The sequence below is a fragment of the Gorilla gorilla genome, chromosome 1 (genome assembly GCF_029281585.2).
Source record: "Gorilla gorilla gorilla isolate KB3781 chromosome 1, NHGRI_mGorGor1-v2.1_pri, whole genome shotgun sequence".
Classification (NCBI taxonomy): Eukaryota; Metazoa; Chordata; class Mammalia; order Primates; family Hominidae; genus Gorilla; species Gorilla gorilla.
Genome location: NC_073224.2, coordinates 148,590,257 through 148,615,519, shown reverse-complemented (window position 1 = coordinate 148,615,519; position 25,263 = coordinate 148,590,257). Strand labels below are relative to the sequence as shown.

The 25,263-nt window shown below is 36.7% G+C and overlaps 1 protein-coding gene across 2 annotated transcripts in view; it reads right to left on the bottom strand.

Annotated features, from left to right (window-relative positions):
* The window catches only part of HFM1 (helicase for meiosis 1), a 142,026-nt gene that overhangs the window by 97,893 nt on the left and 18,870 nt on the right, over positions 1 to 25,263 (bottom strand). For both annotated transcript variants that reach the window (XM_055352045.2, XM_019038158.4), the window contains exons 7-13: positions 22,748 to 22,818; positions 21,941 to 22,073; positions 20,900 to 21,051; positions 20,242 to 20,319; positions 19,864 to 20,022; positions 17,353 to 17,553; positions 17,184 to 17,272 (exon numbers count right to left, since the gene is read on the bottom strand). In XM_055352045.2, coding sequence (XP_055208020.2) covers positions 17,184 to 17,272; positions 17,353 to 17,553; positions 19,864 to 20,022; positions 20,242 to 20,319; positions 20,900 to 21,051; positions 21,941 to 22,073; positions 22,748 to 22,818 — 883 coding nt within the window. The remainder of the gene's footprint in view (positions 1 to 17,183; positions 17,273 to 17,352; positions 17,554 to 19,863; positions 20,023 to 20,241; positions 20,320 to 20,899; positions 21,052 to 21,940; positions 22,074 to 22,747; positions 22,819 to 25,263) is intronic.

Genomic DNA, 25,263 nt, shown 5'->3' with positions numbered 1-25,263 from the left:
ACTCTGGAGGCTGAGGCAAGAGAATGGTGTGAACCTGGGAGGCGGACCTTGCAGTGAGCCGAGATTGCGCCACTGCACTCCAGCCTGGGCAACAGAGCAAGACTCCATCTCAAAAAAAAAAAAAATTTCATAAAATTAGTATGGAATCACAATAAACCCTGGATAGCGACAGCAAAACTGAGAAGGAAAAGAAAGTTGGAGCTACACACTTTCTGATTTAAAATTATACTACAAAGCTGGACTAACCAAAACAATATAGTACTTGCATAAAAACAGAAACACAGACCAATGGAACAGAACAGAGAGCCCAGAAATAAGTCCAAACATACACAGTCAACTAATTTTCCATTAGGGCACCAAAAGAAATGGGGAAACAATAGTTTCTTCCATAAATGAGGCTGGAAAAACAATTTCCATATCCAAAAGAATAAAATTGCACCCTTATACCGTACACAAAAATCAACTCAAAAATTGACAAAAGATCTAAATGTAAGACCTGAAATCATAAAACTCCCAGAAGAGAACATAGGGCAAAGCACCTTCATATTGGCCTTGGCAATGCAGCACACCTGCTCTACCAAAAAAACAGTCAGACTGTTTCTTTGGGGGGGGTCCCTGATCCTGTTCCACTGACTGGGTGAGACATCCCAACTGGGGTTTCCAGCCACCTCCTAAAGGTACATGCAGACTGGCAACAGGTCAGTACTCCCTGGGGATGGAGCTTCTAGACGAAGTAGCTGGCTGTCATCTTTGCTGTTTCACAGTCTTCACTGGTGATATTTCCAGGTACGGGAGAAACTGAGGCAGCTAGGGTTTGGAGCAGATCCCCAGCAAACTGCGGCAGCTCTACAGTAGAGTGGCCTGTTAAAAGCAAAACAAACAGAAAACACCACCAACAACAACAAAAAAGATCCCATAAAAACCTCATTCAAAGGTCAGCAACATCAAAGATCAAAGGTAGATAAGCCCACAAAGATGAGAAAGAGTCAACGTAAAAACACTGAAAACTGAAAAAGCCATAGTGTCTCTTCTCCTAATGACTGTAACATTTCTCCAGCTAAGAACTGGGCTGGAGGCTGAGATGGCTGAATCGACAGAAGTAGGCTACAGAAGGTGGGTAATAACAAACTTCACTGAGCTAAAGGAGCATGTTATAACCTAATGCAAAAAAAGGTAAGAACCATGGTAAAACAGTACAGGAGCTGACAGCCAGAAAAGCCAGTTTAGAGAGGAACATAACTGATCTGATGGAGCTGAGAAACACAACACGAGAACTTCACAATGCAATCACAAGTATCAATAACAGAATAGACCAAATGGAGGAAAGAATCTCTGAGCTAGAAGATTATCTTTCTGAAATAAGACAGGCAGACAAGAATACAAAAAAAAAAAAAAAGGAAGAAGAAGAATGAAAAGGAATGAACAAAACCTCCAAGAAATATGGGATTAAGTAAAGAAACCAAACTTAACAACTGACTGGTACCTGAAAGAAACAGGGAGAACAAAACCACATTGGAAAACATACTTCAAGAGAACTTCCAGGAGAACTTCCCCAACCTAGCAAGACAGCCCAGCATTCAAATTCAGGAAATGCAGAGAACCCCAGGAAGATACTCCACACGAACATCAACCTGAAAAGACATAATCATCAGATTCTCCAACGTTGAAATGAAAGAGAAATGTCAAGGGCAGCCAGAGAGAAAGTCAGGTCACCTACAAAGGGAAACTCATCAAACTAACAGTGGATCTCTCAGCAGAAAACCTACAAGCCAGAAGAGACTGGGAGCCAATATTCAACATTCTTAAAGAAAAGAATTTCTGACCCAGAATTTCATATCTGGCCAAACTAAGCTTCATAAGCAAAAGAGAAATAAGGTTCTTTTCAGAGACAGCAAATGCTGAGGGAAGTCGCCAGGCCTGCCTTGCAAGAGTTCCTGAAGGAAGCACTAAATATGGAAAGGATAAACAAGTCTGCAAAATAACCAGCTAGCATCATGATGACAGGATCAAATTCACACATAACAATACCAATCTTAAATTGTAAATGGGCTAAATGCCCCAATTAAAAGGCACAGAATGGCAAGCTGGATAAAGAGCCAAGACCCACTGGTATGCAGTCTTCAAGAGACCCATCTCAGATGCAAAGACACACACGCTCAAAGTAAAGGGATGAAGGAAACTTACCAAGCAAATGGAAAACAGAAAAAAGCAAGGGTTGCAATCCTAGTTTCTGACAAAATAGACTTTAAACCAACAAAGATCAAAAAAGACAAAGAAGGGCATTACATAATGGTAAAGGGATCAATGCAACAAGAAGAGCTAACTATCCTAAATATATATGCACTCAATACAGGAGCACCCAGATTCATAAAGCAAGTTCTTAGAGATCTACAAAGAGACTCAGACTCCCAGACAATAATACTGGAGACTTTAACAACCCATTGACAATATTAGACAGATCACTGAGACAGAAAATTAACAAAGATATTCAGGACCTGAACTCAGCTCTGGATCAAGTGGACCTGACAGATAGCTACAGAACTCTCCACTCAAATTCAACAGAATATACATTTTTCTGATAGCTACATGGCATGTACTGTAAAACTGATCACATAATTGGAAGTAAAACACTTCTCAGCAAATGTAAAAGAATGGAAATCATAACAAACAGTCTCTCAGACCAGAGCACAATCAAATTAGAACTCAAGATTAAGAAATACACTCAAAACCACACAACTACATGAAAACTGAACAACCTGCTCCTGAATGACTCTTGGGTAAATAATGAAATTAAGGCAGAAATCAAGAAGTTCTTTGAAACTAATGAGAACAAAGAGACAATGTACCAGAATCTCTGGGACACAGTTAAAGCAGTGTTAAGAGAGAAACATATAGCACCAAATTCCCCCATCAAAAAGCTAGAAATATATCCCAAGTTAACAACCTAACATCTCAACTAAAAGAACTAGAGAACCAAGAGCAAACAAACCCGAAAGCTAGCAGAAGACAAGAAATAATGAAGATCAGAGCTGAACTGAAGGAGATAGAGACATGAAAAAACCCTTCAAAAAAAAAAAATCACCAAATCCAGGAGCTAGTTTTTTGAAAAAATTAACACAATAGATAGACTGCTAGCTAGACTAATAAAGAAGAAAGGAGAGAAGGATCAAATAAACACAATCAGAAATGATATGGGGGATATCACCACTGACCCCATAGAAATACAAACAACCATCAGAGAATACTGTAAAGACCTCTACGCACATAAACTAGAAAATCTAGAAGAAATGGATGAAATCCTGGACACACACTCTCTTCCAAGACTGAACCAGGAAGAAATTGAATCCCTGAACAGACCAATAATGAGTTCTGGAATTGAGACAGTAATAACTAGCTTACCAACCAAAAAAAGCCCAGGACCAGAAAGATCCACAGCTAAATTCTACCATGGGTACAAAGAAGAGCTGTCACCATTTCTACTGAAACTATTCCAAAAGACTGAAAAGGAGGGACTCCTCCCTAACCCATTTATGAGGCCAGCATCATCCTGATACCAAAACCTGGTGGAGATACAACAAAAAAGGAAAACGTCAGGCCAATATCCTTAAAGAACACTGATGCAAAAAGCTTCAATAAAATACTGGCAAACTGAATCCAGCAGCACATCAAAAAGCTTACCCACCATGATCAAGTTGGCTTCATCCCCAGGATGCAAGGTTGGTTCAATGTACACAAACCAATAAATGTGATTCATCACATAAACAGAATGAAAGACATTATTATCCCAATAGACACAGAAAAGGACTTCGATACAATTCAACACTCCTTCATGTTAAAAACTCTCAACAAACTAGGTATTGAAGGAACATACCTCAAAATAATAAGAGCCATATATGACAAACCCATAGCCAATACCATATTGAATGGGCAAAAACTGGAATCATTCCCCTTGAAAACTGGCACAAGAAAAGGATCCCTTCTCTCACCACTCCTATTCAACACAGTTTTGGAAGTTCTGGCAAGGGCAATCAGGAAAGAGAAAGAAATAAAGGTATTTAAATAGGAAGAGAGGAAGTCAAATTATCTTTGTTTGCAGATGACATGATCCTATATTTAGAAAATGTCATCTTCTCAGCACAAAAGCTTCTTAAGCTATTAAGCAACTTCAGCAAAGTCTCAGGATACAAAATCAATGTGCAAAAATCTCTAGCATTCCTATACACCAACAACAGGCAATCAGAGAGCCAAACAGTGAATGAACTCCCATTCACAATTGCTACAAAAAGAATAAAATACCTAGGAATACAGCTAACGAGGGAGGTAAAGAAACTTTTCAAGGAGAACTACAAACCACTGCTCAAAGAAATCAAAGTGGATACAAGCAAATAGAGAAACATTCCATGCTCATGGATAGGAAGAATCAATATTGTGAAAATGGCCATACTGCCCAAAGTAATTTATAGATTCAATGCTGTTCCCACTAAACTACCATTGACATTCTTCACAGAATCAGAAAAAAACTATTGTAAAATTTATATGGAACCAAATAGCTGAGATGATCCTAAGCAAAAGAACAAAGCTGGAGGTATCATTCTACCCATCTTCAAACTATACTATTACAGTAACCAAAACAGCATGGGGCTGGTACAAGAACAGACACATAGACCAAACGAAAAGAATAGAGAACTCAGAAATAAGACGACACACCTACAAACATCTGATCTTCAACAAATGTGACAAAAGCAAGCAATGGGGAAAGGACACCCTATTTAATAAATGGTGCTGGGAGAGCTGGCTAGCCATATGCAGAAAATTGAAACTGGACCCCTTCCTTACACCCTACACAAGAATTAACTCAAGATGGATTACAGACTTAAATGTAAAACCAAAAACTATAAAAACCCTAGAAGAAAATCTAGGCAATACCCTTCAGGACATAGGCACGGGCAAAGATTTCATGAAGAAAACACCAAAAGCAATTGCAACACAAGCAAAAATTGACAAATGGAATCAAATCAAAATCAAAATAAGGAGCTTCCATTCAGCAAAAGAAATATCATGAGAGTAAATAGACAACCCACAGAATAGGAGAAAATTTCTGCAATCTATCTATCTGACAAAGGTCTCATATCCAGAGTCTACAAGGAACTTGAACAAAATTACAAGAAAAAAACAAACAACCCCATTAAAAAGCGGGCAATGGACATGAACAGACACTTTTCAAAAGATGACACACACGCGGCCAACCAATATTATGAAAAAAAGCTCAACATCACTGATCATTAGAGAAATGTAAATCAAAACCACAATGAGATACCATCTCATGCCAGTCAAAATGGCAATTATTAAAAAAGTCAAAAAAAAAAACAGATGCTGGCGAGGTTGCAGAGAAAAAGGAACGCTTTTACACTGTTTGTAGTGTAAATTAGTTCAACCATTGTGGAAGACGTTGTGGCAATTCCTCAAAGACCTACAACCAGAAATACCATTTGACCTAGCAATCCCATTACTGGGTATATACCCAAAGGAATATAAATTATTATTTTATAAGGATACATGAACACATATGTTCATTGCAGCATTATTCACAATAGCAAAGACATGGAATCAACCTAAATGCCCATCAGTGATAGACTGGATAAAGAAAATGTGGCACATATATACTCTGGAATACTACACAGCTGTAAAAAGGAATGATATCATGTCCTTTGCAGAGACATGGATGGAGATGGAAGCCATTATCCTCAGCAAACTAACACAGGAACAGAAAAGCAAACACCACATGTTCTCACTTATAAGTGGGAGCTGAATGATGATAACACATGGACATATGGAGGGGAATACATTGGGACCTGTTGGGGAGGTTGGGGAGGGAGAGCATTAAGAATAATAGCTACTGGACGCTGAGCTTAATACCTAGGTTATGCAATGATTTGTACAGCAATCCACCATGTCACATGTTTACCTATATAACAAACCCATACATCCTGCACATGTACCCTTAAACTTAAAAGTGGAAGGAAGAAAAAAACATAAGAATGGCCAACAGGTATATGAAAAGGTGTTGAACATCACTAATTATCAGGAAATGTAAATTAAAACCACTATATTATAGACAACAAATACAGGTGATGGTGTGGAAAAAAGGGAATCCTAGTACACTGTTGGTGGGAATGCAGATTGGTACAGCCATTATGGAAATAGTATTGAGATTTCTAAAGATATTAAAAATGGAATTACCATATTACCAAGCAACCTCTTCTCTGGGTATATACCCAAAGAAGAAATCATTACCTCATAAAGATATCTGCACTCCCATGTTCCTTGCAGACTGTTCATAATAGTTAAGACATGGAAACAGCCTAAAGGTCTGTTGATGAACTAATGCATAAGAAAAATGTGGTATCTGTGTGTGTATATATACATATACATATATATATATATATTTTTTTTTTTTTTTTTTTGAGACGGAGTCTTGCTCTGTCGCCCAGGCTGGAGTGTGCAGTGGCACGATCTCAGCTTACTGCAAGCTCTGCCCCCCGGGGTTCACGCCATTCTCCTGCCTCAGCCTCCAGGGTAGCTGGGACTACAGGCGCCAGCCACCACGCCCGGCTAATTTTTTGTATTTTTAGTAGAGACGGGGTTTCACCATGTTAGCCAGGGTGGTCTTGATCTCCTAACCTCATGATTCGCCTGCCTCGGCCTCCCAAAGTGCTGGGACTACAGGCGTGAACCACCGCGCCTGGTGTGTATATATATATAACATAGTATACACACACATACACACACACATGCACACACACAATGGAATATTATTCAGCCTTATAAAAGAATGAGATTCTGCAATTTGCCACAACATGGCTGGACCTGGAGTACATTGCTAAGACACTAACTGAAATAAGCCAGTCACAGAAAGAAAAATATTGTATGTTCTCACTCACATGTGAAACGTGTTTTTAAAAAGTCAACTATACAGAGATAGAGAATAAAATAGTAGTTGTCAGAGGCAGGAAGGGTGGGAACAGGGGAAGAAATGGGGAGATGTAGGTCAAAGGATATACAGAAAAGCAGATACATAGTGTGAACAAATCTAGAGACCTAATGTACAACATAAAGACTATAGTTAATAAAAATTATTTTGGATTAGGGATTCTTGTTAAGTAAGTAGATTTAGCTGCTCTTGTCAAAAAAAAAACTATGTGAGATGAGAGATATATTAATTTGCATCACTACAGTAACCATTTTACTAGCTATATGAATCACACAACATCATGTTGTAAACCTCAAATATGCCATATAAAATTTATTTTTTAAAAAAGAAAACTAGGTGAAAAGACAAGAGGAAGTTAAGAAAGTGTGTTGATAATTTGAAAATGAATTCTGGGTACATTAAAAGATTTTGGAAATTGGTAGGCTTGGTTCTTAAGTATATAAAAACATCTAGTATTTTTCTACTTCCTTGTTGCAGATATGACACTAGGATGAATTATTTTTATGATAACACTCATGACTTTTTTTAAGGATTTACAATGGAATGAAGATAAGGCAAGAGGAAAGGCATGTTACTATTAAGTACAAACTCTGCTATCCACTGTTAGGTATCTTAGAAATGTTGCCTTATTTAATTATCATAGAAACATGGTGAGATGATTGATTCTCATATATACAATATTGATTAAGAAATTGAAGGTGAAAGAAGTTAAGTAATATGTCCAATAGTACACAGCTAGTAAAAGTAGCAGCACTGTAATTCAAATCTGAGTCTCTAACTCCAGTATGTTCCTGAAAAAAAAAAAAAAAACAGGAATAAAAAGAGATAAAGAAAAAATAAGGGGCAAAGACTGAAGAAAGAAGAGAGGAGAGTTAAAGGAGAGAGAAACTTTCCATTAGTAACTAGGTAAGAGTGGGAAATGAGAAAAGGAATTAAGATATATGTTTGCAAAAAAATGATTATCTGAAACAAAATTAGCTAATTTGTTCACAACAGAAAAAAGGGAGAGGATGAATTGTAAATTAGTTTTAAAGGAACTTGTAGTGTATTTCAATTCCCTACTCATATAGATAAGTTCAGCTCCAAAATGTTTATTATGTATTCACCTTAGGACACCAGATATTTCTATGTGAATCATGCTGCCATTGCACAAAGAATTCCGTAAGTCTCTCAAAACTGCCTTCAGAGTTAAGTTTATGAGCAAGCAAACAAGCCTCATTACTTGATCCCCACATCTTGTTTCTGACAAAAAGTGATATGAACCAACTTGATCATCTAGTTTATTCACCCAACAAGTAGAAAGCTTCAAATTGTTTATACCTACTTACAGCCTCTCTACCCTATACCTACATGTTTTAAAAAAATCTCAGTTTACCTTTATTCTATTACTAGTTTTATAATGAACTGGTCAATGTTTTTGAAACCCCATCTTTGTTTTAAAAACTTAGAAAATTAATAAGAGGCGGGTGGAGCCAAGAGGGCCAAATAGGAACAGCTCCAGTCCACACCTCCCAGCATGAGCAATGCAGAAGACAGGTGATTTCTGCATTTCCAACTGAGGTACCGGGTTCATCTCACTGGGGAGTGTCAGATAGTGGGTGCAGCGCACCGAGCTTGAGCCGAAGCAGGGTGAGGCATCGCCTCACCCGGGAAGTGCAAGGGGTCAGGAAATTCCCTTTCCTAGTCAAAGAAAGGGGTGACAGACAGCACCCGGAAAATCGGGTCACTCCCACCCTAATACTGCACTTTCCTAATGGTCTTAGCAAATGGCACACCAGGAGATTATATCCTGCGCATGGCTCGGAGGGTCCTACACCCACAGAGCCTCGCTCATTGCTAGCACAGCAGTCTGAGATCAAACTGCAAGGCGGCAGTGAGGCTGGGGGAGGGGCATCCGCCATTGCCGAGGCTTGAGTAGGTAAACAAAGCAGCCAGGAAGCTCGAACTGGGTGGAGCGCACCGCAGCTCAAGGAGGCCTCCCTGCCTCTGTAGACTCCACCTCTGGGGGCAGGGCATAGCCAAACAAAAGGCAGCAGAAACCTCTGCAGACTTAAATGTCCCTGTCTGACACACTGGAAGACAGTAGTGGTTCTCCCAGCACGCAGCTTGAGATCTGAGAACGGACAGACGACCTCCACAAGTGGGTCCCTGAACCCCAAGCCTAACTGAGAGGCACCGACCAGTAGGGGCGGACTGACACCTCACACGGCCGGGTACTCCTCTGAGACAAAACTTCCAGAAGAACGATCAGGCAGCAGCATTTGCGGTTCACCAATATCCGCTGTTCTGCAGCCACCACTGCTGATACCCAGGCAAACAGGGTCTGGAGTGGACCTCCAGTAAACTCCAACAGACCTGCAGCTGAGGGTCCTGACTGTTAGAAGGAAAACTAACAAACAGAAAGAACATCCACACCAAAAACCCACCTGTACGTCACCATCATCAAAGACCAAAGGTAGATAAAACCATAAAGATGGGGAAAAAACAGAGCAGAAAAACCGGAAACTCTAAAAATCAGAGCGCCTCCCCTCTTCCAAAGGAACACAGCTCCTCACAAGCAATGGAACACAGCTGGACGGAGAATGACTTTGACGAGTTGAGAGAGGAAGGCTTCAGAAGATCAAACTACTCCAAGCCAAAGGAGGAAGTTTGAACCCACGGCAAAGAAGTTAAAAACCTTGAAAAAATATTAGACGAATGGCTAACTAGAATAACCAATGCAGAGAAGTCCTTAAAGGACCTGATGGAGCTGAAAACCACAGCACGAGAACTACGTGACGAATGCACAAGCCTCAGTAGCCGATGTGATCAACTGGAAGAAAGGGTATCAGTGATGGAAGATGAAATGAATGAAATGAAGTGAGAAAAGAAGCTTAGAGAAAAAAGAATAAAAAGAAACAAACAAAGCCTCCAAGAAATATGGGACTATGTGAAAAGACCAAATCTACATCTCATTGGGGTACCTGAAAGTCACAGGGAGAATGGAACCAAGTTGGAAAACTCTCTGCAGGATATTATCCAGGAGAACTTCTCCAATCTAGCAAGGCAGGCCAACATTCAAATTTAGGAAATACAGAGAACGCCACAAAGATACTCCTCAAGAAGAGCAACTCCAAGACACATAATTGTGAGATTCACCAAAGTTGAAATGAAGGAAAAAATGTTAAGAGAAGCCAGAGAGAAAGGTTGGGTTACCTACAAAGGGAAACCCAACAGACTAACAGCTGATCTCTCGGCAGAAACTCTACAAACCAGCAGAGAGTGGGGGCAAATATTCAACATTCCTAAAGAAAAGAATTTTCAACCCAGAATTTCATATCCAGTCAAACTAAGCTTCATAAGTGAAGGAGAAATAAAATCCTTTACAGACAAGCAAATGCTGAGAGATTTTTGTCACCACCAGGCCTGCCCTAAAAGAGCTCCTGAAGGAAGTAATAAACATGGAAAGGAACAACCAGTACCAGCCACTGCAAAAACATGCCAAATTGTAAAGACCATCGAGGCTAGGAAGAAACTGCATCCACTAACGAGCAAAATAACCAGCTAACATCATAATGACAGGATCAAATTCACACATAACAATATTAACCTTAAATGTAAATGGGCTAAGTGCTCCAATTAAAAGACACAGACTGGCAAACTGGAGAAAGAGTTAAGACCCGTCAGTGTGCTGTATTCAGGAAACCCATCTCACGTGCAGAGACACATATAGGCTCAAAATAAAGGGATGGAGGAAGATCTACCAAGCAAATGGAAAACAAAAAAAGACAGGGGTTGCAATCCTAGTCTCTGATAAAACAGACTTTAAACCAACAAAGATCAAAAGAGGCAAAGAAGACCATTACATAATGGTAAAGGGATCAATTCAACAAGAAGAGCTAACTATCCTAAATATATATGCACCCAATACAGGAGCACCCAGATTCATAAAGCAAGTCCTTAGAGACCTACAAAGAGACTTAGACTCCCACACAACAATAATGGGAGACTTTCACACCCCACTGTCGACATTAGACAGATCAACGAGACAGAATGTTAACAAGGATATCCAGGAACTGAACTCAGCACTGCACCAACTGGACCTAATAGACATCTACAGAACTCTCCACCCCAAATCAACAGAATATACATTCTTGTCAACACCACACCACACCTATTCCAAAATTGACCACATAGTTGGAAGTAAAGCTCTCCTCAGCAAATGTAAAAGAACAGAAATTATAACAAACTGTCTCTCAGACCACAGTGCAATCAAACTAGAACTCAGGATTAAGAAACTCACTCAAAACCGCTCAACTACATGGAAACTGAACAACCTGAATGACTACTGGGTACATAATGAAATGAAGGCAGAAATAAAGATGTTCTTTGAAACCAATGAGAACAAAGACACAATGTACCAGAAATCTCTGGAACACATTCAAAACAGTGTGTAGAGGGAAATTTATAGCACTAAATGCCCACAAGAGAAAGCAGGAAAGATAAAAATTGACACCCTAACATCACAATTAAAAGAACTAGGGAAGCAAGAGCAAACACATTCAAAAGCTAGCAGAAGGCAAGAAATAACTAAGATCAGAGCAGAACTGAAGGAAATAGAGACACAAAAAACCCTTCCAAAAATCAATGAATCCAGGAACTGGTTTTTTGAAAAGATCAACAAAATTGATAAACCGCTAGCAAGACTAATAAAGAAGAAAAGAGAGAAGAATCAAATAGACACAATAAAAAATGATAAAGGGGATATCGCCACCGATCCCACAGAAATACAAACTACCATCAGAGAATACTATAAACACCTCTACGCAAATAAACTAGAAAATCTAGAAGAAATGGATAAATTCCTCAACACATACACCCTCCCAAGACTAACCCAGGAGAAGTTGAATCTCTGAATAGACCAATAACCAGCTCTGAAATTGAGGCAATAATTAATAGCTTACCAACCAAAAAAAGTCCAGGACCAGATGGATTCACAGCCGAATTCTACCAGAGGTACAAGGAGGAGTTGTTACCATTCCTTCTGAAACTATTCCAATCAATAGAAAAAGAGGGAATCCTCCCTAACTCATTTTATGAGGCCAGCATCATCCTGATACCAAAGCCTGGCAGAGACACAACAAAAAAAGAGAATTTTAGACCAGTATCCCTGATGAACATCGATGCAAAAATCCTCAATAAAATACTGGCAAACCAAATCCAGCAGCACATCAAAAAGCTTGTCCACCATGATCAAGTGGGCTTCATCCCTGGGATGCAAGGCTGGTTCAACACACGAAAATCAATAAACGTAATCCAGCATATAAACAGAACCAAAGACAAAAACCACATGATTATCTCAATAGATGCAGAAAAGGCCTTTGACAAAATTCAACAACCTTCATGCTAAAAACTCTCAGTAAATTAGGTATTGATTGGATGTATCTCAAAATAATAAGAGCTATCTATGACAAACCCACAGCCAATATCATGCTGAATGTGCAAAAACTGGAAGCATTCCCTTTGAAAACTGGCACAAGATAGGGATGCCCTCTCTCACCACTCCTATTCAACATAGTGTTGGAAGTTCTGGCCAGGGCAATCAGGCAGGAGAAAGAAATAAAGGGTATTCAACTAGGAAAAGAGGAAGTCAAATTGTCCCTGTTTGCAGAAGACATGATTGTATATTTAGAAAACCCCATCGTCCCAGCCCAAAATCTCCTTAAGCTGATAGATAACTTCAGCAAAGTCTCAGGATACAAAATCAATGTGCAAAAATCACAAGCATTCTTATACACCAATAACAGACAAACAGAGAGCCAAATCATGAGTGAACTCCCATTCACAATTGCTTCAAAGAGAATAAAATACTTAGGAATCCAACTTACAAGGGATGTGAAGGACCTCTTCAAGGAGAACTACAAATCACTGCTCAACGCAATAAAAGAGGATACAAACAAATGGAAGAACATTCCATGCTCATGGATAGGAAGAATCAATATCATGAAAATGGCCATACTGCCCAAGGTAATTTATAGATTCAATGCCATCCCCATCAAGCTACCAATGACTTTCTTCACAGAATTGGAAAAAACTACTTTAAAGTTCACATGGAACCAAAAAAGAGCCCGCATTGCCAAGTCCATCCTAAGCCAAAAGAACAAAGCTGGAGGCATCACACTACCTGACTTCAAACTATACTACAAGGCTACAGTAACCAAAACAGCATGATACTGGTACCAAAACAGAGATATAGACCAATGGAACAGAACAGAGCCCTCAGAAATAATGCCACATATCTACAACCATCTGATCTTTGACAAACCTGACCAAAACAAGAAATGGGGAAAGGATTCCCTATTTAATAAATGGTGCTGGGAAAACTGGCTAGCCATATATAGAAAGCTGAAACTGGATCCCTTCCTTACACCTTATACAAAAATTAATTCAAGATGGATTAAAGACTTACATGTTAGACCTAAAACCATAAAAACCCTAGAAGAAAACCTAGGCAATACCATTCAGGACATAGGCATGGGAAAGGACTTCATGTCTAAAACATTAAAAGCAATGGCAACAAAAGCCAAAATTGACAAATGGGATCTAATTAAAGAGCTTCTGTACAGCAAAAGAAACTACCATCAGAGTGAATAGGCAACCTACAGAATGGGAGAAAATTTTTGCCATCTACTCATCTGACAAAGGGCTAATATCCAGAATCTACAATGAACTCAAACAAATTTACAAGAAAAAAACAAACAACCCCATCAAAAAGTGGGTGAAGGATATGAACAGACACTTCTCAAAAGAAGACATTTACGCAGCCAACAGACACATGAAAAAATGCTCATCATCACTGGCCATCAGAGAAATGCAAATCAAAACCACAATGAGATACCATCTCACACCAGTTAGAATGGTGACCATTAAAAAGTCAGGAAACAACAGGTGCTGGAGAGGATGTGGAGAAATAGGAACACTTTTACACTGTTGGTGGGACTGTAAACTAGTTCAACCATTGTGGAAGTCAGTGTGGCGATTCCTCAGGGATCTAGAACTAGAAATACCATTTGATCCAGCCATCCCATTACTGGGTATATACCCAAAGGATTATAAATCATGCTGCTATAAAGGCACATGCGCACGTGTGTTTATTGAGGCACTATTCACAATAGCAAAGACTTGGAACCAACCCAAATGTCCAACAATGATAGACTAGATTAAGAAAATGTGGCACATGTACACCATGGAATACTACGCAGCTATAAAAAATGATGAGTCATGTCCTTTGTAGGGACATGGATGAACCTGGAAACTATCATTCTCAGCAAACTATCGCAAGGACAAAAAACCAAACACCACATGTTCTCATTCATAGGTGGGAATTGAACAATGAGAACACATGGACACAGGAAGGGGAACATCACACACTGGGGCCTGTTGTGGGTGGGGTGAACGGGGAGGGATAGCATTAGGAGATATCCCTAATGTTAAATGACGAGTTAATGGGTGCAGCACACCAACACCACATGTATACACATGTAACAAAACTGCACGTTGTGCACATGTACCCTAAAACTTAAAGTATAATAAAAAAAAGAAAATTCATAAGAATGCTATAAAACTACATGCAGTTGGTATGAAAATTATTAATCATTTTTTGATGGTATTCTTATTAGCAATAATTTCACTTTCTCTCTTTCTTTCTACCTCTCAGACTTCATCTACTTTTTGGCTGTGAGCTCTTTGTTGGTTTTTCTCATTCTGTCTTGCTCTCTACTGTTTCTTATTGCTTAATCTTGCTTTGTTGACGTGTATTATAAAAGAACTACTCTACATGCTTCACACCCTAGAGATTTTTTTTCATATGGTAGTAACTAAGAAGATCAAGTTAAATCCTTTAAATGGAAGGAAAAGTGTCAAAATAGTATCTAGAGGGTGAATAAGTGGCTATGTTTGTAATTCTTTAATAGACTATCTTTATAGTCTACCTTTTTAGTGGATTAAAAAAAAAACAAAGAATGTAAAGAAGACTAAATTCGCTCCTCTAGGCTTGCTACATATCTTTGGTTGACAAGCAACCAGAGGTGGTGGCAAAGGAACAGACTGGTAATTGGAAAGCTGATCTGACCCAAAGCAGAGAGAAGTATATTCCCCCACCATACAAAATTAGGCAGAAAAAATAAGTATCTGCTCATATCCACATGTCCAATTTTAGTCTGAGGTCTACCACTAAACATATTTACTGATTTCCAGAAGTTATTAACAATAATAATAAGTTAATGTTCATTACGTAGTAATCATGTGCTAGCACTCTGCTGAGACCTTCTGCTATAATTTGGATGCTGTCCATTTAAATCTCATGCTAAATTGTAATCTCCAGTATTGAAGGTGAGGCCTGGTAGGAGGTGAATGGATCATGGGGGCAGATCCTCATGGCTTGGTGCTGTTCTTACAATAGTGAGTGAGTTTTTGTGAGATCTAGTTGCTTAAAAGTGTATGGTACCCCCCAACCCCTACTCCTGCTCTCACCATGTGATACACCAACTCATCCTTTGCCTTCTGCCATGACTGTAAGCAGCCCAAGGCCTCACCAGAAGCCGAGCAGATGTGGTGCCATGTTTCTTGTACAGCCTGCAAAACTGTGAGCCAATTAAACCTCCCTTCTTTATAAATTACCCAGGCTCAGAAATTTCTTTATATCAATGCAAGAATGACCTAACACACCTGCTAAGATTGAGTGGTAAGCAGGATGAACATGAGTCCCCCTTTCCTCAAGAAGTTGATAATCTAATTAATAGAAAAGATATTAAAATAACTATTAAACAAAAGGATATTATAATTATAGTAAGTGCTATGAAATAACATACAGGTTGCTTATAAAAGTAAATACAGGGAAACTGATGACTATGGAAAACTGATATTAAAGTTTAGACATGAAGGATAAATAGGAGTTAGGTGAAAACCATTCCAGTAAAAGCAAGCACCATGCAAGACGATGCTATACAGAGTGACAGTTTGGTGTATTCACAGAACACAGAGGCTAATACAGCTTGACCGTGATGATTAAAGGGGGAGAATGGTCATGAAAAGTCTGGAGAATTGGCTAGGCATCACATTACATAGGCTACTGCAGGCTACACTAAGGATTTAGCATTTAATCCCCAGAACAATAAGAATCTATTAAAGGGTTTTAGGCAGGAAACTGCCATTTAGATTTGCAATCTTACACAATCTATGCTATGTAGAGAATAAAGCTGGATAAGAGAGTGTGTGTGTAGTGATTAAAGAAAAGGATACAGCCTAGGCAAGAGATTAATAGTGACTTGAATTAGGGAAGTGGCAGTGTTGATGAAGACAAAATGACATATTTGAGATATATTTAGAAGTAAGAATAAACAGGACTTTGTAATTGATTGTGGGGTATAAGGTGAAGGAGATATCAATCATAGTTTTCTGCTATGAGTAACTAGGGAGACAATGTATAATTAAGATAGGGAACACTGGAGAAGGAGCTGGTCTGAGAGCAAGAACCAAGGTTCTATTTGGTACATAGTGAGTTTGAGATAACTATTGGTAGACATACAACTGGATTCAGTTACACAGATGGACTATAGGCCTGGAGCTCAGTAGGGAAGTCTGGGCCGAAGGCATAAATGTGGGAATTCATAGACATGCATAAATATTATTTGAACTTCATGTGAGTACTTACAAACACCTAAGAGTGTGGCATTAGAAAGAATGAACCTCAGGTATACTCACTCGAATGTCAACATTTAAGAGTTGGGTAGAAGAGGTGAAAAGGGAACTGAGAACGAACAGCCTGCAAAGGAGGAAGAAAATCAGTAAATGATCATGGAAGCACAGAGTCCAGAGTGTTTAAGTAAGGTGGAAGTGGCCAAATATGATAGAGAGTCCTTAAAGATTAATTCGCAAGATCAGCTTTAGTGAAAGACTATAAAAGATGCTGGATTGAAATTAGGTTAAAAAAAATAGATAGTAGTATGGATAATCTTTATCATTCAAGAAATCTGGATCACCCCTGTACGAAGATTCACTATCTCACTTAATCCTCAAAATTACCATTATCCTTATTTTATAGATGAGGACACCGAGGTTTACCCCAAGGTTATGGGACAAGCCTAATTTTCTCATGTCATCTAGATGAGCCCTAAAAGTCCTTCTACTTCCATGAAAAAATGAAAAACTATACCTCTGTTTCTGTTCCACAGTCATAATAAATTTAGCATCTTTCACAAGAACAGAAGCAGCCTGTTGCACACCCTTCCTTGTTGCACAAAACTGAAAATAAATTAATAACATTTGTATTGATCATGTTAAAAACTGAATATACTAAAAAATAAGCTATCAACAATCCATACCACAAGTGTGGGTTTCTGATCAGAGTACATTTGTATAACACTGGCAATTTTGTAGTTGAGGGTTAAATCAAACTTAAATTCAGTTTGGTTACTACTGCAGGGAAATCCAAGGACCACTTTCTGAAGTTTCACTGGTCTATGGCTCTCATCCATTTTCAGACACACAGCTGGTCTTTCACCATCTGAAAGCCATTCTGCAATCTTTGAAACACAAAAACATGTGCATTAAGATTTTCTTCTAGTAAAGTTTTATTGCTAAAAACAACCCAATTACAAAGCACTTTAAGGTCAAGCTATAAAAGTATTTAATCAAGTATGCTGTCTTTTTCAATATTACATATTCCATTAATATTATTCTGTTGATATAGTGGTCAACACTACCAATAGTAGTATTTCAAGATTATACCCACTTTTCACCATGGTAAACTTCCAATTAATTATTATTATTTTGTTTTCTTTTCCTTCATAAGAATCCAAAGAAAAATTAAAATCAATTTTGTCATAGAGGCAAAATTTCTCACTATTATTTTAACTTCTTTGCTATTTTTGAAAACTACGCCTCAAAATGGCTGACATCTCTTTTGTGTTGTCCTAAATATTAGATAAATAGCAGCAAATTAATAGTTGGTTTAGGTTGGCAAGGGTTGACAAGTTTTTAAGCAAACAACAAACACTTGAGAGATGCCAGTGCCAAAAGCAAACTTCAGACTCAAGCTAGAGTCACTAGTTATTTTCTGGAACTGTGGTAAGCAATCCTTATCTTTACATAGCCCAGTTAATAATCAGACTCCATGCTCTGCTATGAAATTGACTGTTGTTTTGACAGGTAGAAAACATTAAAATAATCTCAAGGTTATCATGAGTAGGGATAAGATCACATAAGAATTTACAGACAGAGGGGAGCAGAAGGCCAAGAATAAAAACCTTAATTTAGGGAAAAACGGAGGAAGAAGATCTGACAAAAGGGACAGAAACAGCATTCACAGAAGTAGTGTTTATCACAAAGGGGAAAAATTTCAAGAATTAGACAGTACTAGTACATAATAATTGCTTACAAATAAGTAAGAAAAATTTAGTATTCCAATGTGAAAAAAAGGCAAATGACATAACCTGGCAAGTTTTAAAAAAAGAACTTAAAGTAGTTGATAAATATATTTAAAATTTTACCTTAGTAGAAATCAAAGAAGTAAAAAATTTTTAAATGAGATACTACACTCAACAGTAAATCCTATAAATATTTAAAAATAATAATAGCAATAATAATTCTATTATTATACTATCCAGTGTTAGGATACAGGAAAATAGCATCTGGTAGAAGTGTAAATGAATATAACATTTATTGAAAGAAGCGCTTCTTTAGAGTTTTATATATCCTTTGATTCAGTTAATTCATTCTAAAAGTTCATCCTAAGGAAATAATCATGGATGTTTCAGATACATTAATTTCACTCTGTTTACAATAGCAAAAATTGGAAATAACTTAATCTTCCATTGTTATAGTGTTTGATAAATAAATTACAATAAAACCACAAAAATAGTATTGAAGAATATTTAATGATATAAAAATGTTTAAAGGTGAAATGCAGGTCAAAAAAAAGAGTATGTACATTATGATTCCTACATGCTTACAAAAAAAAGTATGTACATTATGCTTCCTACATGTGTAAAGATAAACGCTAGGATTTAGTTTTGTTGTTGTAATAAACTTTAAATTTTTCTACATTATTCTTGACAAATATGAACAAAACAAGTTGTCATTTCAAGAACAAGAAAATGATTAATTGTGCCAAATTAACGATAAAGACAAAATATTCCATTGGAATAGACAATATAGTGGCTATTTGTGAAAACAATTTCTAAGAAGTAGTAGGGGAAAACCAGTATTATAGTAGGCTGAGAAGTAAGTAGGAGTGAGAAAGTAGAGTGAGACTATTATTTTTCAAGACGTTTACTTAAAAATTGAAGAAAAAAATTAAGTCATATATTCATTATGGAAAGTATAATAGTGCACATGATTATTTCTTTACATGTCCATGTACCCCATTGAGATCCTCCTCAAGGACGGAGTCCATATATTTTCACTTTTGCATCTATATTTAGTGCTTACCACAATGCCAAGCATACAGAATTGAGGAGCAAGTGGTAATCATCTAAGCAATTATTTTTATTCTCCACCATACTTCGCTATACAATTAGAGTCAGCTAGTTACAACAACCATCACATATTGTTAGTGAAGTTACTATGAGGCACCTGAAACCCAGGAAACTAAGACTGTTAGATACTAGCAAACGAGATGTCCACATGTCCACAAAAAATGTTTTATTAAACCTGATTAACCATATTTTATGGCCTTAATACTGTTATATTTATGAGATCTAGCCACAACTTTCTACAACATACTTTCCTATTAAAGGAAAGGACAAAAAAATTCACTTTTCTCTATGATCAAGATGACTAAATATTTCACAAGTCATAAAAAACCTAAGAGCTCAGTTAAAATTGTAACTCACATCCTCAGCATTTGGAATTGTTGCAGATACAGCTACAAATCGCATTGGAATAGCAGTGCTGGTATTTTTTAAAGTCTGAGAAACAGACTGTACAGTTTTCATTCTGCTAACTACAACTTCAAGAGTTGGACCACGATTTTCATCTTTTACAATATGTACCTAAGCAGGAAATCAAGAAAAAATCATTAGCTATAGAATTAAAAATACATTTAATCAATTAAAATATTCAATAATATTAACATTCTTGCTTGAGAAAATGAGCATTTTCCACTTGAAGGGATAAAACAAACATATAGTTTGGTTGCAATGTCTTTTTTCTTTCTGTCTTATTCTAATTATCCTTTTATGTTTATCTCTGAAAGCGAATGCATTCATTACCTCGTCAATCAGAAACAGTCGAACCAGCTGAACCAAAGAGTTGTCTCTCCATTTCCTAGTCATGCTATCCCATTTTTCCTAGAGAAAAAAAAGCATACAAGTAGTTTAATGTGATAAGGAATTATAATAAATATTAAGATATCAAAAACATTTTTAACATGACGTATTACAAATAATAGGCAATTTTGGTTGATCCCTTAAGAGTATTCTGAAAAATATTTTAAAATTAAAAAATACTTAAAGAATTTTTACAGTCTTAAAGGTATTTTTAAAACTGGGCCCTCAATTGTTTTTATACTGAACCACAAAATATTCAAAGTCCAAGTTTTGTTACCTATTTTTAAATTCTACCAAGGACCTCCCTCTATAAAACATACTACTTAGGTAAAAGAAAAAAGCAATAAATATGATTACAAAGTATCCACAATAACAAACTGCCTATTCTTTGTCAATTTTTCCAATTTGGTCATTTGTCTTTTACTTACTGATTTGTAGGTATTCTGTCTGTACCTTGAATTGTAGAATTTTTTTAATGTTTGTTTGTTTGCATTGTAAATATATGTTTCTAGTTTATATTTTTTAAACTTTTTATCTCAGTAAAGAAAAATAGGTATTTTCTAACAAACTAAAGAAATCATAAAGTATAAATAATACCTACTGGAGTTGTCATAATAATATGGGCATGCTGAATCTCAAATAGATCATCCATTACTGTATCTCCAGTAAGTTCTTTACAATTCAATCCTATTGGTCCAAATTTTTCTTTCCAGTCATCAAAACGCTGACTGCACAAGGCTTTTATTGGTGCCACTGTAACAATATAAAATATTTACTTTGAACATCAGTTCAATTTTAGAATTCTTTTCACAAACTTTGGTTAATAAAGTTAGCATAAAAAATACACATCTACATACTCCTAATATTGATAAATTAAAAATGAACAATATAGGCACATTATTTAGAGCAGGGGTGTCCAGTCTTTTGGCTTCCCTGGGCCACACTGGAAGAAGAACTGTATTGAGCCACACATAAAATATGCTAACACTGACGATGACTGATAAGCTAAAGAAAAAAAATTCTCATAATGTTTTACAAACATTACACATTTGTCGTAAGTTTACAAATTTGTGCTGGGCCACATTCAAAGCCATCCTGGGCCACATGCAGCCTGCAGGCCACAAGTTAGACAAGCTTGATTTAGAGATATCAAGGTAATAGCCAAAAAGAACTAAAGATAGAAATAGAAATGATTTCTCAGGCAAGTGTAACTAAAAGTGGAGAAAGGTAGGGCAGAAGATTATTGCTTTTCACTATAAGGCCTTTACTGATATTTGATTTTTAATCCATATACATATATTACTTTGATTAAAAAAATTTTTTAAAATACATACCTAAGAAAGGAGAGTAAAAGTTCCTATGCAAATTTCTAGAATTACAAAATATTTGATTTTATTTGTTCATTTTGCCTGTCCTTTAAAAAATAAGCATGTAAAAGTCAAATTCTCAATTCAAATATTACTTTTTATTTATAAATCTGGAAAATGTGTTTTAAATTTAATGACAAATAAGACCAGACTTTACTAGAAATATATAGAAAATCAAGTAATTCCTGAGGCCAGAAACTGAATTTATTTCTTCATTTTGCTTCAATGGTTTTTCATTATTATAATTAGTCATCACTCTTATAATAAATACTTACTGTAAACAATTTTAATATTCAACCATGGCAATGGTACTTCCATTAACAATCTTGTTATAGCTAGTTCAAACACTACAGTTTTTCCAGAACCAGTTGGAGCACAAATCACAAAATTCCTATCTGTGTAAAGAAGCTAAAAAATAAAAAGTAATCAATCATGTAACATATAGAATTTTTCACACACATTCTCAATTTGTTAAAAAAAAGTCTTAATAAGAATCTAAGGAATAATAGTTCAAACATTTTTCCTCTAAACTTATAAAAATTGTAACTTTGCTCCAGAGCCTCCACTCTCGAAAAATAACACTATTAGTATTTTATCATGCTGTTTTATTTGTCAATGTAGACCTAGGAGAAAATCATTCCTGGCTGAGTGCGATGGCTTACACCTGTAATCCCAGCACTTTGGGAAGCCAAGGAAGGCAGATCACTTGAGGTCAGGAGTTCGAGACCAGCCTGGCCAACAGAGCAAAACTCTGTCTCCACTACAAATAGAAAACTTAGCCAGGAGTGGTGTCTCAAGCCTGTAATCCCAGTTACTTGGGTGGCTGAGGCAGGAAAATCGCTTGAACCTGGGAAGTAGAAGTTGCAGTGAGCTGAGATTTCACCACTGCACTCAAATACAAACAAATCCACCTATGAAAATCACATGTATTCATTTACCAAATATTTTCTGAGCTCCTAAATGTGCTAGACATGGAGTGTGGCAGTGCAGACATAAAGATCTAGTAAATCCCAGCTGTCCCAATCTAGTGATCATAACCTAGTGAAAGGTAGAAAAATAAATAAGTAAAATAAAATACTTACATCATCAAAGGCCTTGGACTGTATATAGTTGAAATATGGAAATTCTTTGAAAATACTTCTAAATTTTGCCGCTTACAATAACATTAAGGAGTCAAATATTTCAGAATTTAAAAAATTAGTTACTTTTAATTTTAAAACTAAGTTACATTAATATAGATTCTGACGATATTTAATGATGAGGTTTTAACATTTGCTATCTGGCATCTTAGGAAAAGAATTATCATAAATTATTCTACTCTCCAGTCACATTCCATATTCTGAAAAGAATCTGCAAAGTTCTCATAGGGAAATAAGAGATTATATAAGGGTTATACTTGAGTGCTAAATATGATGGAAGAGATGCAAGTACATAATGGCAAGTAAATCAGAACTACACTTCTAGTTTATCTTTTCCAGAGTAGTGCTTTTTCTTATTTACCTTGACAAGGCCACTTGATTTTTATCTCTTCTTTAATGTACAGAATTTCACTCAACTATTTCATTAAGCATTGATTGTACTTCATTAGCTGATGTGTTTCTGGTTACCTAATACCAAATCTCTTTGTTTTTGATAATTTGGTTGTGTTAAGTGGTGGGTTTAATTATAACTATCAACATACTGGATTGACAGGAAGAACTTAAATCATCCTTCCCCTGTAAGAAAGTTCAAAAATATTAATAGATATGAAGAATAAACTGTCCCCTCTCCAAGGTGAGGGTCTATTGACAGATTGGGAGATATCTGTATTTATATGGTATTCTTCTTACAATATATCAACTACAGTCATTAAACACTACATACAAAATACATTACTAGATTTAGAAAGCTGTGGGAAGCTGTAAATAAAGAAGAAAATGAGTTCCTACAATTGAGACTGTTATAATCTATTAGAAGTTATAAGATGGTTAAGAACATATCTGAGAACACAAGTACACAGTTATTTAAACAACTGGATTTTTATAAAGATATACAAGAACTGATGGATTGCTGTAGTGATCCTGTTTAAACTTAGATCATATTACTTCTCTGATCAAATTCCTCCCTTTCTCTCAAAGTATATGGCTATAAGGCTCCACATGATCGTCTCCCCACTGCCACTCCCTCCCCGCATCAGCCCCTGCCTTTATCTCTCTGACTTCGTGTCCTACTACTCTTTCCCCCTGACTCATCTCCTCTAGCTATACTGAACTCTGCTGTTCTTCAAAAATATCAGCTACAATCCTGTCATGAGGCCTTCCCTCTGCCTAGACTGTTATTCCTTCCATATTTCCTTGGCCTTTTCCCTCCATTAAATGCTTAAATCTGACCTTCTCAAGGTCTACCCTAAGTACTGTTTAATTCTACACCCTGAGCCACAAATCCCAGCAGTCCCAATTTAACCCGCTTACCCTGCTCTACTTTTTTCTTTTCCCATAATAGTCACCACTTTCTAAAAAACTCTATGACTTATTTATATGTTATTACAGTTGTTGAGATCTAGCTTCTTCCCCACCCTCATCCCAAGAATGTCATCTCCTCAAAAGCAAGGATTCATTGTCTATTTTCTTAAGTGACATATCCCAAATACTTAGAACAGTGCCTGACACATAACTCAGTTAATATAGGTTTGCAATTATTACATCAAGCAGTTAATTTATAAATTCTCATTTTACTTTCTGATGTGCAAAGTGTCATATCTGTGCCAAAACAAAAACGTAATTTTGAGTTTGAAAATCCATCAGCTTTAGAAGGAATCTCATTTTTCCTTCAAAACATGTCTCTTTCTATCAAATATTTATTTGTAACAAGCCCACGAGTGGGCCATCATGTTGGTTTTTCTCTCATTAGATAGTTCCATATCAATTTATATTCACAAAAATGAATCTTTGATTCAGAGTAGATACAGAATCAGTATTTCAGCTCATAAGAAAACTCAACTGCTAACATCATTTATCATCACTATCAACACTTGAAATCAATTTTTTTCCTTACATTCAATAAACTCTCAGCAGTGTCACTGAAATAATGGGGAAAATGTCTGCAGAACTGAAAATGACAAGACTCCTGTGGTAGGACCAATCTGAGAAAACGTCTATTGCCCTGAGGATTCAAATGTAGTAAAATATTTAAAGAGAATAAGAAAATAAGGTGTGTCCAAGTAATCTACAAACCCTCAAATTATCACAAATAGCATTCAGTCTTCCACTTTAAATACATACTTGGAAACAATAAGGTATAGGACAATGAGTTTTACACAAAATGAACTTTTTGGACAATAAATCAGTGGACCCAAGTGTAGGCAGTAGTCCTAACTAATAAAGACCCCTAAACAACAGAATCACTTCAGCTGTGCTAATATAGCATAAAAATCCTCAAAGCTCTTTAAAAGCCAGTGTCATATTATGGAAAGGCTTTCCAGTAAGGGATAAGAAGAATCAGCCATCGTACAGATAACTAAACATCTTTAACAGCTTACTGCTAATATATTTCCTATGTTTCCATCCTATTTTGATCACCACAGAAAAGAAAATGTGGCAGCATTGAGACACTATGCTGA